The following is a 15547-nucleotide window of genomic DNA, read 5'->3' on the forward strand; positions in this document are numbered from 1 at the left end:
CAAGCCTTTTACCAGGTGTATTTTAGAAGAATAATAGTTAAGACTTTAAAAGAAGGAAGCGGGATCCAAAGGAAAGACTTTCAGCCAGAAGTGAACAGATATAACCAAGCTCTTCTTCAGTCCCATCTCATGGAGAACCTCCATCTGTACGTTCAAGAAAACAGGCATTAAATCCACAGCTTGCCACCTACATCAGCCCCTGCTATTTTTTGCCTTATTAAAACACCAGAACTTCCTGTCCCTTAGAGCAGAGTTCCCAAATCAGATTAGAATCACCTTAGGAGCTTAAAAAAGTGCAGATGCCTGGGACCCTCTCTGGACCTACCAAACCAGATGCAGTAAGGTGGGACCCAAGGATCTGTGTATGAATGCATCACGTTTTGGGGAGAACCTCAGAGGAGAGCTTCCCAACATTTTTCATGCCATGATATGCACATAGAAAATGATCGGTTTTGATTGGCATGTCAGGGAGCTCCTGGTCACAGAGGACCACCCCCCAGGGTCAGGAGGCCCAGTCTGCTCACCCAGGGGCCAAGGGGACCCGGACCTTGTCACACCTGTTTATCCATTCAAGGTAGGGAAGCTCTGCCTAAGCAAGCTCGATTTACAGTGTTCACATTTTAAAACCATTTTATTGTTACTTAATTTTGTAGAGGCGAAAGGAAACAGCAATGTAAGCCTGGAAGACTGCCCAATCCCCTACCGAGGGAGGGGTCAATACCTTTGATTTTCATTCCATCTGTTGAGAATCTGATACCATCTGTCATCTGTAGAGTCATACTCAATGCCTTCCTTGCCAACCAACAGTGTTTTTATAATATACATTTGTGCAGTTTTCTCCTAAGTTGCTGCTGAGTTGGGGGCTGGCTTAGGATCGACCCTCATCCAAATTTATTTTCTTTCATTGAAGACCGTAATCAGTGTCCGTCAGATCCTCCGGCTAGATCTTGCCCAAGCCCTTTCCTAACTAGCTCTAAGAATCTAGGGCTGTGACTCTGGGATGATGGAAGTGATATTTTTTTCTCTTGAGAAATAAGACCTGACCTAGTGATTCTCTCCTCCACTTCCATTGTTTCAGACTCCAAGTACAACTGTTCAGCTTCTGCTCCAAAAATATCCAGGAAAGAATAGGTGCTATTTAGTGGCTTGTCTTCATCTTTTTTTTAATTGTTAAGGGACCCAAAGAAAGACATAGAATTATCAACTCATTAACTTGGGCCTTATACGTTTCAACAGATTTCTCACAGAATTGCTAAACCTGACTTTAGAGGGACAGGAACTAACTTTTGAGAAAAAGAAAGGTCATTGCTAAGTTATTTTATTCAGTTATATCATTTAATGCTAACCATTCAATAGAATAGATATTGTTTCCATTTTATAGATAGGGAAACTGAGGCTCAGAGAGTCTAAGTAGCTTGCTGACGTTTCAGGAAGCCTTGATTCAAACCCCAAAGATTGTGCTTCTCCTCCCCCACCAAGCTGGCCCCTTCAGGCAAAGATGAAGTTACAAACACTGTTGTCTGTCTTTATAAAGCACTCTAGGAAATTTGTTTCCTCCTAAAATGTAATTCGTTAACCCGGAGTCTCACTGACCATATGAATGGAGGATCTTAGGGAAAGACAGAGTAAGTAAGAGGAAGGGCCTTTCCAGTCCCTTGGTTACCCTCCTTAGGTTTAATGGTCTGATGGAAGTCGACTCCCCATCTTTTAGGAAAGTTTTCCTCCTTGTGAACATTCTAGAAAATAGTGGGTTGGCCAAAACAAACCTGGTCTGGAAAAAACAAAACGTGGCCATCCCACAGCAGAGTAATACAGGAACCTGTTAAAGAAAAAATAAAAGTCATAGCCCCCAAAGAATACACCCACAGACACCAGTTTAGGAAACATTCCTTTTCTCATTTTTATCATCCCCTCAGCAGTCTTGGAGTTAAATAACTTGCCCAGGTTCACACAGGTAGTAGTCGCTGGAGCAGAAATTCAAACCCACGCGTGTCTCATTGCAAAGCTTTTTTGGTCCCCCACTCAGTTCTGCTCCACAGAACCTCGGGCCCCACAGAGGTGCTTCTGAGCCCAGTAAACAGTGACATATATTGTGTCAAACAATGAAGGTTGAAACAGTCCAAGGAATCCACTCATCATTTTTACCTTCTTTATATGTTGGGATTCCAAATAATAATTATATCTGGGAAAACAAAATGAGTTCTAAAGCTAAAATCAGTTTGAAATCTATTCCAGCTTTAAAAATGGAAATCCTTTATTGCCTTCAAATACAGAGTGATTGGCTTATTGACTATCTCTGTCCCAGTTTCTGTTCAACAAGTTGGAGGTCCAAGTTTCCCAAAACAATACCATACATGAGGAGCAAACTAGATTCAGGGACAGTTAATCCAGTGCTGATCACTGTTGCAATGTTGCAACTCATCGAGAATATTTCTTAGTCTGTTATCAGCTTTTTAAAAAAAATTTTTTTTAATTGATTGATTGATGGATTGGCTGCGTTGGGTCTTCGTTGCTGCACACGGCCTTTCTCTAGTTGCCGCGACGGGGGGAGCTACTCTTCTTTGCGATGCGAGGGCTTCTCATTGCAGTGGCTTCTCTTGTTGCGGAGCACGGGCTCTAGGCGCACAGGCTTCAGTAGTTGTGGCACGTGGGCTTCAGTAGTTGTGGCTCGCAGGCTCTAGAGCGCAGGCTCAGTAGTTGTGGCGCACGGGCTTAGTTGCTGCGCGGCATGTGGGACCTTCCCGGAACAGGTCTCGAATCCATATCCCCTGCATTGGCAGGTGGATTCTTAACCACTGCGTCACCAGGGAAGCCCCTGTTATCAGCTTTTGATTTCAGAAACTTACACTATCTGTGGGCAAAATTGTATATCCTCAGTATGGATATATGATACGGTTATTAATGCTTCATAGCCTGTGTCCAAACAGCACAGCTAAGATCAGAGTGAGCAGGGACAGTCCACAACACGAAGTCCCAGCTCAGAGTCTGCCAACGGAGCCAGGTCCTAACTGCCCTCCTTTCTGGGAAGAGATTGGCTCCCTGGCTATTAGGACGCTGGTGCCTAGCCTCTCACTGTCACACAACATAAGGCGGGGTTCTCTCCAGTGGGTCTTTGAATAACTTTATTGGTTTTGATTAGAGGTGATCTTGAAAATATAGTCATATCTGTGCCAAAAGGAACAGAGTAGCTTCATGTAACAGGATATTAGGGAGCCGCCTCTTGTTGCTCTGAAATTGGGAACCAGGCCCAAAGCTGGGGACAAAGAGGAGTTACAACGCCACATTCCCCGGGCAGCCGCTCATCACTGAGGCCAGGGACTCCCCAGGGCTGGCCCAGACGGCCCAGCTGGCCCTTTCGCCATGGCACCCATCATCCATCTCCCCTCCATTCCTAGTCTGTATTTGAAGATGGGGGAGGGGAGTTCTCAGAATCATTGAGGGTACACTTATTGCCTAACCCCAAAGCCATGTGACGGGAGAATTCCAAGAGAATTAATTACAGAAACTGGAGCATCTGCAAAAGAAAAAATAAAGGCTGACTATTTGCTGAGCTGGGAACCTGCAGGTCCACACGCAGCTCCGCCATCCAGGGAGACTGGGGCGAGGCTGCAAAGTGGCCCCAGGAGTTCGTAGGGGAACATAGAGATTGATTGATGCCTGCTGCCCATCTGGAGGTTTCTGAAGGAGGAGGCTTGTGGAAGGAGCCCATGGCAAGGGCTCAGATGGAGCTGTGGAGAGTGAGTCTGGGAATAGGATGGGGACGTTCCTTTGGACATTATACGAAATGAAGATAATAATGTACTACTTTAGAGGTTTGTAGTCAGGAGAATTCCAGGGTGTTTGCCCTGAAACCCACAAACTCTCCAATTCTCTGATACCAACCCGGTGTCAACAATTCACTTCAGTTCTGACACTACCTGGCTTTAGCATCACATAGCACAAGTTCAAGGACTCAGTCCCACAAGACCACTCCCACTTCAGATGCCAGTCACAAGTCCAGGGCCACCACATTAACCAGTATTAACTAGTATTAACTCCTTCCCACAAAGTCAACCTCACGTTCGAGAATTTGCTGGGAAGGCTCACAGAAATCAGGAAACCACTTGACTTATGTTTAACAAACAAACATTTACTAGTTTTTTAGAAAGAGTGCAATTCAGGAACAGCCAAAAGGAAACGATGCACAGGGCAAAGGATGAGGGAGGGAGGTACAAGGCTGCACGTCCTCTCCAGGCATGCCCACTGCACCACCACCACCCCACCACCACCCCGCCCCCGCACAGTGATGTGTTCACCAACCTGGAAGCTCTCCAGATCTCACTGTCAAGAATTTGTATATTTCAATCGCCAGCCTCCCTCTTCTCCCTTCCCCAGAGGTCAGCGGTCTAAGCCCTTGATCTTTCTGGGAACCAGCCCCATCGTGAGGCTATCTAAGGGCTGCACCCTAAGTCACCTCACGTATATTTCTTATACCACAAAGATTAAATGAGAGAGCATATCTGAAGTGCTCGACCCGGGCTCTGGTACCCAGCAAGCATTTGACGAACATTAGCTAGTGTGGCGACTTCCCCCTCCTTCCATCCTCCACTTTCTCCTGACCACCTCTCTCAGGGTTCTCTTTTGCCTTCGTCTCGTCCCTGCCCCCCCTAAAAGGCATCACCAGTGGTCACCCTCAGGGCTAGAGGCTGCTGACTATTCAATGGTTTTGTGGTTTGTACTCAAATTTTCCATTTTAATCTTCCTCTTCTTCAGGTAGAGAGTTTTGAGTTCTCCCGGCCCTGAATTAGAACCGAGAAGGGCTCAGAACACCCACCAACACACTCCCCCTGCCCAGCCACCTTTCTCTCTGCCTTTCTACATGTCAGACACACCTTCTGAGTCAAGCTCCTTTAAGAGTTGCTTTGCAGAGGACTAACAGATCACTCCGTGTTTGCAGTACACGCTAGTGCCGAGAGCAAATGCTTTAAAAATAGCACTTTAGGTATTAACTGCTAACAAAGCAAGAATTGGCTGCTTCTGGCTACAATTTGCATTTGGGATTTTTTTTTTTTTTTTTTAAGCTGATGCATAGCAGGTGACCTTTTAAGTAAAGTTTTTGGCCAGTTCTCAAGTGCACTGTGATGAAAGCTCCTTAGTGCTGTTGGCTTTTTTTTTTTTAACACCTTTATGAGACCTACCTCACATACCATACAGTTCACCCACTTAAAGTGTAGAATTCAGTGGATTTTAGTACTTTCACAGATGTGGGTAACCATCACCACAGTCAAATTTAAAACATGTTCATCAACCCAGTAAAGAAACCCTGTATGAATTTTATTTTTTTTAATTTATTTATTTTTGGCTGTGTTGGGTCTCCGTTGCTGCGCGCGGGCTTTCTCTAGTTGCTGAGAGCAGGGTTGCGGTGCGTGGGCTTCTCATTGCAGTGGCTTCTCTTGTTACGGATCACGGGCACTAAGTGAGCGGGCTCAGTAGTTGTGGCTCACGGGCTCTAGAGCGCAGGCTCAGTAGTTTTGGCGCACTGGCTTAGTTGCTCCACAGGCATGTGGGATCTTCCCGGACCAGGGCTCAAACCCGTGTCCCCTGCATTGGCAGGCGGATTCTTAACCTCTGCGCCACCAGGGAAGTCCCAGAGACCCTGTATGCTTTAGCTATCACACCCCCTATTCTTTTATCCTCAATCCCACCCCAGCCCTAGGCAATCACTAATCTTCCTATCTCTGTAGATTTCCCTGTTCTAGACGCTTCATATGAATGGGATCCTTTAATATGTGGTCTGTTGGGACTAGCTTCTTTGAAAGCGCTTTAATTTTTATGCGTATCCCTTCTAGGATTCAGGTTTAAGAAATGTTGGTCCAAATTTGCGGCTAAATTTTAGCTGGTTGAAACGGCCATTCATTGAAGGGGAATGAGAATAATACCACCTTGGAGTCATCAGGAAAAGTTCCTGAATGCAGGAAAAAATCTGATATTTTTCAGATTGGTTAGTTCATCTCTGTTTGAGGGCTGAGCATTATGGTTACATAATATAGCAATTCCTAGCCAGTTACTGCTTAGCCCTTTTTCATTTAACATTTATCAAAGACTTCTAATTTCAGTTAACAGGGCACGCCCCTGTTGGCTATAGTCCTTTGTGGTTCAAATTGAAAGCGTAATTAATCACGGAGACTTTATATCTCAGTGAATGTTGGCTAATAATATTGCCTCTGAGATGCAAGCTGCGCTCCAGCCAGGTTGAGATCTCCTGCGGGTTTCTCCTGGCACCTCCCAGGTGTGAGACTGATCCTGACAAACCCAGGGACACAGTTTCACATGGGCTGCACTAATCAAAGCCCTTAGCATCACCTTTGTTCTGCTTTGTCCAAGTGCGAGATGGATGAAATTTGAAGGTGTGACTGACCCCGGGGAGAGGAAGGAGGAAGCCTTCTAAAGAAGATGCGCCCGCACGGAAGGAAGTGTGACCAGCGAGGTCCATCTGGCCCCGGGGAGAAGCCCTGGCACCAGTGCAGCTCCCTCCGTAAAGATGGGCTTTAATGACAAGGGTCCAAGTTGCCATCTGCCAAGCCTGGGGAGCACCGATAGGATCCAGAGCCAGAGCTCTCACTGGGGGTGAATTTAGAAGCCCCCCAGCTGGAGGAACTTGCAGCCTGGTGCGTTCCCAGCTAGCCAGCTGCTGGGCAGAGCCCTCAAGGCAAGAGCATTGACCGAGTAGGTGAACAAACTGTGGAAGAGTTACAGGGTAATCTAGAAGACTCCCTTGTGAAAACCTCTCCGACTTGGTGTTAGAGGTTGGCCTGGTTCCCCACAAAAAGATGTGTTGAAGTCCTGACCCCCAGTACCTGAGAGTGTGACCTTACTTGGAAATATGGTCTTTACGGAGGTAATCAAATGAAAATGAGGTTCAGTGCGCTCTAATCCAATATGACTGTGTCCTTACGAAAGGGGGAAATTTAGAGACAGAGACAGACATGCACAGAAGGAAGACGATGTAAAGACACACGGGGAGGACGCCATGTGACCGGGGTGTACATCTACAAGTCAAGGAACACCAGAATTGCCAGCAAACCAAACCACCAGAATTAGCAAAGAGGCATGGAACAGATTCTCCTTTACAAGCCCCAGAAGGAACCTGCTCTACTGACACCCTGATCTGAGACTTCTAGCCTCCAGAACCGTGAGACAATAAATTTCTGTTAAGCCACCCAGTTTGTGGGTGGCTTACCACAAAGTGGCTGTTAAGTGGGTGGTACTTTGTTACGATAGCTCTAGCAGACTTATACAGCTAGGCTCCCCGTTAGGGAAACAAGCTCCACCCTAGCTTGGATGATTACTGGAAGGAAAGGATTGCATTTATCTCTGTGTCGTTCTCAACTCTTCAGGAGGAAGGCTTTTATATAACGCCTGAGATGCTCGAAGTTGTCTGGTTTCAAGGCTGGCCCATCCTGACATGGGGAGATAGCTGCCCAGTGTGTCCACCTGCCAGGGAAGCTCCCAGCTTGGATGGACCATCTCCTTTGTGTGCCCCTATGTGGTTCCAGAACCTTGGTGAAATCAGTAAAATCCCTTCCTTTAAGGGATCAGCCTACAGTAGGGCAATCTGCTTTGCTCTCTGCTTTGTCAACTTGGAACAGTGTTCCTGAAACATAAGAGAAAGAGGGAAAGGAATTGATTCTAAGATTGAAGACTATCATTTGTCCTTGGCCCAGAACCTAGTCATGAGAGTCCAATAAGCAAAAACCCTTTTCTTGGGATTTCTTCCACCACCATACTTAATGGACACTGACAGGTGACAGCTTCCAGAAAATGGAAATGCCCACCCTGCCTCTCACTGACACAAGAACACCAGCATTATGGTGGGCAGCCATATTTTTTGGCACTTATTTTTCTATACACTCAACCACAGGATAACAATAAAGTAAAGATAATCCTGCAGCACTTAAGATATTCCTGCTGCCTTTCTTCTGAGGAGCTGAGATTTGAGGAAATTGAAATCTCTTAAGGATGTTTCAGTATCATGTGCTTCTTAAAGCCCTGGGATATCTCCTGTATGTCATGCATCACCTATTGGGTGTTGGGCTGGGGACTTCACCGACATTATCCAAGTTAAGCCTTGCAACAGTCCCACAAGGGAATTAGTATTAACACCATCCTGCAGATGAGGAGACTGAAGCCCCTTCTGACAGATTGTGCCAGAATTTCAGATGAGAATCCACATGGTCTAGGAGCAGGGAGCCCAGGTCTGGGAGTCAGGTTGACCTGAGCTTGAGGCCTGGAGAACTGTGGGTAAGTCAGCAATCACCTCTGAGCTTCAGGCTCCTCGTGTGGAGCACAGAGATGACATTTGCACCTTACGGTAGTGGTTAAACCTTGACTGTATGTTTGGATCACCTGGGGAGCTTTTGAAATCCTGGATGCATGGACCCCACCCAAGACTGATTTGATCAGAAGCATTGGGGATTTAACCATACTCCTCACCCCCAGAGGTTTCTTTCACAGTTCTGGAGGACAGAAGTTCTTAGTGACGGTGAGGCTCTAGGAAAGAATCCTTTCTTGCCTCTTCTGGCTTCTGGCGGCTCCAGGAGTTCTGTGGTTTGTGGCTGCATATCTCCAACCTCTGCCTCCAACTTCACGTGGCCTCCTTTCTGTGTCTTATTTTCTGTCCCTTATCAGGACACTTGTTATTGGATTTAGGGCCCACCCTCTTAATCTAGGATGAGCTCGTCTCTAGAGCCTTAGTTTCATTACATCTGCAAAGACCTTTTTTCCCAAAGAAGATCTCATTCATAGGTACTAGGGATGAAGACTTGGACATATCTTTTGGTGTGGGGGGGTCACCAACCTACTACAGAGAACTTTCACTGTGTTTTCTGATTGCACCGGGTTGGGATCCAGCAAGAGTTTGGAGATGCATAATCTCTCAGTCACACTAAAGTCAAATTTTATGTCCTTTTAAAATAGGCCAGGGCTTCCCTGGTGGCGCAAGTGGTTAAGAATCCGCCTGCCAATGCAGGGCACACAGGTTCGAGCCCTGGTCCGGGAAGATCCCACATGCTGCGGAGCAACTAAGCCCGTGCGCCACAACTACTGAAGCCTGCGCTCTATAGCCCTCGAGCCACAACTACTGAGCCTGTGTGCCACAACTACTGAAGCCCACGCACCTAGAGCCCGTGCTCTGCAACAAGAGAAACCAATGCAATGAGAAGACTGCGCACCGCAACAAAGAGTAGCCCCCGCTCACCGCAACTAGAGAAAGCCCGCACGCAGCAACAAAGACCCAATGCAGCCAAAAATAAATAAATAAATTTATTAAAAATAAAAAAATACTATAGCAGCTATAGAAAGAAATACAAACTAGAAAATTAAAAAATTTTAAAAAAAGTTGTAAGAAAGATCGACTGCTGTATGAATGGGGCAATTTAGATATTTATGTTCATAAACTCAAGTGAGAGAATGAGAGTTGAAGATAATAATTTCCAGAAGAATGAGTATTTGGGGGGAAGGTGGGGAGGAGAAATAGAGGGGGAGGGGAAAAGGCAGAAAGTTTGTAGTGACCAGAATACTTCAGATAAGACCCAGTGGTTTGATTTTTTAAATTGTATTAGTTTATCTATTTATTTTGCTCATTGTCATTCAAAGGTATTCAGCTGGATGTTCGTTTCTGATCTTGAGTTTTGATTAAAGGAGTCCTTTGGTAAATCCCTCTCCCGTACTTCCCTCCAGCTCTCTGAAAGTGAATCCCTAATTATAGGCCATGGATGAGATTTACTAGATGAAATCAGCAGCTGTGGATATGACACCAGACTCGCAAAAAATCAACACACTGTTGCCATAAAAAGCCCAATTGTTAATTGCTTCTTTGGCATCTGGCTATAACAAAAACACCCTTTCGCTGTTTAATATTCAAAGTAAATGTACTGGAAAGAACATTGGGCTAGAATTAGGGGAGGCGGGGATTCTTATCCCAGCTCTGTTACCAAGTGCCCGTGGTTTGGGGACAAAACATTTCATTTCCTCAGGCCTCAGTATCCTTATCCATAAAACCGAGGGTATGAAGTCAAATTACCACTTCCAGTTTAAAAATCCCTTTCCGCATCTTGAAAATACAGCACACTTCTCATACCCATCTAGCCTTTTCCCAAAGCTCTGTTTCACGAATGCCTGATATCATTTTATAATTTTGTGGTTCGATCAGGAGCCACATGTGAATTTAAGTGTCTGCATAGTTTTCACTTTGCAGGCAGTACTTTTCAGGTCTTATTCAGAAGCGAAGTTTGCTGTGAGGCCCCACAACTCTTAATTGCTTTGGAAATGCAATCTGCCGGTGTTCCACGTTTAATATTACAGAGTCTTAACGTTATTCTTGAGATGTCTGGAATCTACACGAAGATTCTAGGATAGGTATCATGTCAAGATCCACAGTGGCTGGCTGAAGGAACAAGCCGAGGCTAGTCCATGAATCAGGGACTCACGTTGGGGAGGGGAGCGTGGGGTGCAGCCAGCTGACCCAGGGGCCTCCATCTTCAGGCTTCTCTCAGGCCCAGTGCACAGGACCTGAGACAAGTGAAAGCAGCTCGGGCCACGGCCACACTTCCTTTGTTGACTGGGTCCTTTGTCTCTTAAATGTCTGGGTTGCCAGGCACTTTGCCCTCTTGCTTTCAACTGCTCGCTGGCACTGCAACTGTCCTTTATTTACCCAGTTGCTAACCAGAGTAGGATAACCTCCACTCAGGTTCACGAGGGTTTGCCTGTGTGTATTCTGGTCGGCCACAGCCTGGAGGTCGTGTCTTTTGAGCCTCAAGATAGTTGTCCATGTGCTGATAATCATACTCGTCACTTGCCTCTTGCGGGAGAGTCAAAGGGCAGGTGGGAGAAGAAACCAGCTTCCCCTGTTTAACTCCAGCTCTTGTATTTTAAGTTTCAGGAACTGCTTGGCAGCCGTACATTTCCTTGTGTATAGTTTTCAAGGGTGTAGCTAATTGTATGAACTTTCGGTGAGCTCTGGGAAAAAAGAAAGCAGCATTCCTTCTCTTCATCTTTGGACAAACGGTTATTGCATCTGTTTTGGAATCCATTAGATGCTCCTGTTTTGTTATCTCTTGCTGAGTAACTATTCATCCAAGAATTTAGTGGCTTAAAACAACAATGTAGGGCTTCCCTGGTGGCGCAGTGGTTGGGAGTCCGCCTGCCGATGCAGGGGACGCGGGTTCGTGCCCCGGTCCGGGAAGATCCCACATGCTGCGGAGCGGCTGGGCCCGTGAGCCATGGCCGCTGAGCCTGCGCATCCGGAGCCTGTGCTCCGCAACGGCAGAGGCCACAACAGTGAGAGGCCCGAGTACCGCAAAAAAAAAAAAAAAAAAAAAAAAAAAAACACAACAATGTATTAGTTCTCACAATTCTGCCATCTCGACTGGGCTTAGCTGGGCAGGATCTTCTGTTCCTCGTGGTATATGCTTGGACTGAAATATCAAAGACGGCTCTTTCGCTCATGTGCTGGCTTCTCAGATGGAATGAGCGAGCATCTCTCCACATGGCCCTCCACATGGCAGGCTTGGGCTTCCTCACAGCATGGTGGTCTCAGGGTGATCAAGCTAGATTTTTTACATTGTGGCAGACTTCCCGTTTTCAGCTTCTCTTAAAGACCTGAACTGACACAGTGTCTCTTCTGCCACATTCTTTTGGTCAAAGCAAGTCACAGACCAGTCTAGATTCAAGGGGAGGGGAAGTAGCCTCCACCTCTTACAGGCATAGTGAGGGAGGGAATTGATGGGGGCCATCTTTGGAGATTATCTCCCATAGTCTCTCTGGTGATATATCTCTTCATTTACTGGCCTTCTGTCTTTGTTCTTTTTTTTAATTTTTTTGGCTCTGTTGGGTCTTCGTTGCTGCGCGTGGGCTTTCTCTAGTTGTGGCGAGCAGGGGCTACTCTTTGCTGCAGTGTGCGGGCTTCTCATTGCGGTGACTTCTCTCATTGTGGAGCACAGGCTCTAGGCGTGCAGGCTTCAGTAGTTGTGCCACGTGGGCTTCAGTAGTTGTGGCTCGCAGACTCAAGAGCGCAGCCTCAGTAGTTGTGGCGCACGGACCTAGTTGCTCCGCAGCATGTGGGGTCTTCCCAGACCAGGGCTCAAACCTGTGTCCCCTGCATTGGCAGGTGGATTCTTAACCACTGCACATTTTGTGGTGTAGGAATACAGGTCAGGCAGGAATTAGTCCCATGGTCTTAAACATCACATCTTTTACCAGGAATTCCAGGGTGCTTTGGAAAGGCATTGCTATCTCTGCCCTGGACTGTAGGGCTGAGCATCAGAGGCTTCACTGACTGCCTTGGGAAGTACAATAATGGCCAGCATCAGTTGGGCACTTGCTATGGGCCAAACCCTGTGCTTATGCCTTTCTCATATATCATGTTATTATCATAATCTTTCTAGGCCTATGCACATAATTTCAGTAGCAGTTTCTGGGTTGGTCCAGGTGATAAAAATATAGCTTGGCAAAGTTGGTACTAAAGATTCAAAAATGCTGCCCACACTCAAGTCCCTCCCTCCCTAGAAGTACTTATTTCCTTGGGGTAGTTATTATGCATCCTTCTTTCCTTACTCCCTTCCAGAAACCCTTTTGTCAATTCTGTATTCCATTAATTATATATGTGTCCCACTCTGGTCCCTGTCTACCCCCAGACCCACCATCTTCCTGCCACTGATACAAGTAAGGAAGGACCCTGGAGGAAGTCAGGGAACAGAGATCATCCAAGTAGAGTTGAGTTCATTCTCTGAGTGGAGGGAAGTGCCCTGCAATCACACACAGGCCATACCTTTCAGACCACACATGCATCTGGTGCCCTCGCACAACCCCCAGGGCAAAGAAATCTGGTTGAGGGGAAGCATAATGTAATACCTGGTTCTGTGCCTGCTCACAGGGTGCATTCAGTAAACACAGTTAGGATAATGATTTTTTTTTTTTTTTTTTTGGCTGCATTGGATCTTTGTTGCTGCGCGTGGGCTTTCTCTAGTTGTGGCGAGTGGGGCTACTCTTCATTGCAGTGAGCGGGCTTCTCATTGTAGTGGCTTCTCTTGTTGTGGAGCACGGGCTCTAGGCACGTGGGCTTCAGTAGTTGTGGCATGCGGGCTCAGTAGTTGTGGCTCACGGGCTCTAGAGCGCAGGCTCAGTAGTTGTGGCGCATGGGCTTAGTTGCTCCGCGGCACGTGGGATCTTCCCGGACCAGGGCTCAAACCCGTGTCCCCTGCATCAGCAGGCGGATTCTCAACCACTGCGCCACCAGGGAAGCCCCAGGATAATGATTATTATAGTATTACTTTATTCAAGAATATCAGCAGGGAAACTCCCTGGCGGTCCAGTGGTTAGGACTCTGCAATTTCACTGCCGAGGGCACGGGTTCAATCCCTGGTCGGGAAAGTAGGATCCCGCAAGCAGCGTGATATGGCCAAAAAAAAAAAGAATATCAGCAAACCCAGAGCCAGTGCACACCCTGAAAAACCCTACTGAGGTAGCAGATAGCATTTTTATGAAAATGTATTTTCATAGCTTTATTGGCATCTAATTTATATACCATAAAGTTCATCCATTTAAAGTGTTCAGCTCAATGGTTTTTAGCATATTTACAGAGTTGTGTGCCATCACCTTAAATCTAATTTTAGGGCATTTTCATCACCTCAAAACTAACTTCGTTCCCATAGCAGTGATCCCCATACTATCTCCCTCCCCCGGCCTTAGGCCACTTATCTACGTTTTCCATACATTTGCCTATTCTGGATATTTTACATACATGGAATTAGACACTGTGTCTTTGGGTGACTGGTTTCTTTCGCTTGGCTTCCCTTATTCATTTATTTCGTGTAAAAAGATGGTTGAACTTTTAAGTTATCATTTCTTTGATTTTTTTTTTTTTTTTCTCCAGGATCCTAAACACTTCAAGTCAGAGAAGACAGGACGGGGCCAGTTAAGGGAAGGCTGGAGAGACAGTCATCAGCCCATCATGTGTTCCTACAAGCTGGTGACCGTGAAGTTCGAGGTCTGGGGGCTTCAGACCAGAGTGGAACAATTTGTACACAAGGTAAGTAAATGGACAGCAGTTCCTGGGCTATGGACAAAGTAATTGTCTTTGTTGTGAGCTGGAGTGCCCAATGCCCAACAGATGTATAAGCGCTGAGCCAACACGAGGTACCTGCATCTAGAAAACCCTATTTTCATGAAAATGCATTTTGTCTACTGTTTAATTTTCTTCCACTAATAGATATCTTACACTTTATCTCTCATTCTGTGACCTCCATGTCTATTGGGTGAGTATGTTCAGGAAGTTGGGCTTTCAAAATATACTTCTCTCTTTGGCATCAGGCTAATCTAGTTCCAGAGAGAGGTACTGGTACTTGGTCCTTGGGTACTCAGGTTCAGACAGAAGCACAGGGTTTATCTGTATGTGCAGAGTCCCCCCAAGGATAGATCTCACTCAAAAGATCCTGCAAATGTAGACACCTGAGGTAGAAGTTGCCCCAAGAGACAGAACAGGAAATCCCAGTGGTCCCATTAGATGGTGTACCCCAGCATTTCTGCCCTTTTCATAATTCTGCTACCAAAGAATTATTAACAACCTCAAAACACAGATTTCAGTTGTATGCCTACTTTGACTAAACATGTTAATGTTGTAGCAGGAACCCATTTGGGGTGATGATTTAAGTTTGTTAGGGGCTTCTAACATAACTCTTATCCTTATGGAAATTAATGGGAAATACAGTGTTGAGCATTGCCCTTTGTAACTCCTATTTTCATGAAAATAAATACTATCCAAGTTGTCTCTACATTCCAGATAGGCTGGATATCTGTTTATTTTTCCACTTAAAAACTGATAAAGAATAGCTTTCTGAAATTCTTTTGGGGGCACTGGAATTTAACCTTAATGCACTGAGCTTTTTGTTACTTAGATGGATTTATCTACTGATCTTGGGGGTGGGCAGTTGACAATAAAATGTGTAAATCTTGAATTTGGCTCCAAGAAAGAGATTGAACTTGGGCTCCTGATAATAGCAGACCCTGGAGCAAATTTGAAGCAGAGAAGTGTACTGATCTGCTGAGCTCCAGAATCCATTCTGCCCAGCCCGGGGTGGGAGCCAAGTGGCACACAGAGAAATCAAGTTCTGGGACCTCTTTTTTCCCTGCTGTGTCCCAGGTATTAAGCAGGAAGACAGTCCGGGCTCTCAGAGTAAATATTTTCCAGCCTCAGCTCTGGGTCGAGCTCCAGCTATATATTCTTGACTTCCTACAACATCCCACCTTTTTTTATAAACCCCAAATGATCTCCTCTTATCAGGGCCATAGTATAAAACATACCATAGTATGTTTTATTATCTCCTCTTCTCACAAAGCATATTTAGATTGCCACAGGGCTCACTGCGTTTCTTTTCTAGTTTTGAGAATCCATTTCTTTAAAATACTTGCAAGAATTACGCTCTAGTAATAGGCATTCCCATTGCCCATTTCCAAATATAATGAAGTGTTATCAACACCCCCAAAACACACCTGCTGTGGCACATGAGCCACT

The 15547-nt window shown here is 45.9% G+C and overlaps 1 protein-coding gene across 1 annotated transcript in view; it reads left to right on the plus strand.

Annotated features, from left to right (window-relative positions):
* The window catches only part of PITPNC1 (phosphatidylinositol transfer protein cytoplasmic 1), a 253667-nt gene that overhangs the window by 221685 nt on the left and 16435 nt on the right, over window positions 1-15547 (plus strand). The window contains exon 7 of the mRNA XM_082860482.1: window positions 13910-14065. Within this exon, the coding sequence (XP_082716608.1) occupies window positions 13910-14065 (156 nt within the window). The remainder of the gene's footprint in view (window positions 1-13909; window positions 14066-15547) is intronic.

This window comes from Leucopleurus acutus, assembly GCF_964270905.1.
Source record: "Leucopleurus acutus genome assembly, chromosome: 19".
NCBI lineage: Eukaryota > Metazoa > Chordata > Mammalia > Artiodactyla > Delphinidae > Leucopleurus > Leucopleurus acutus.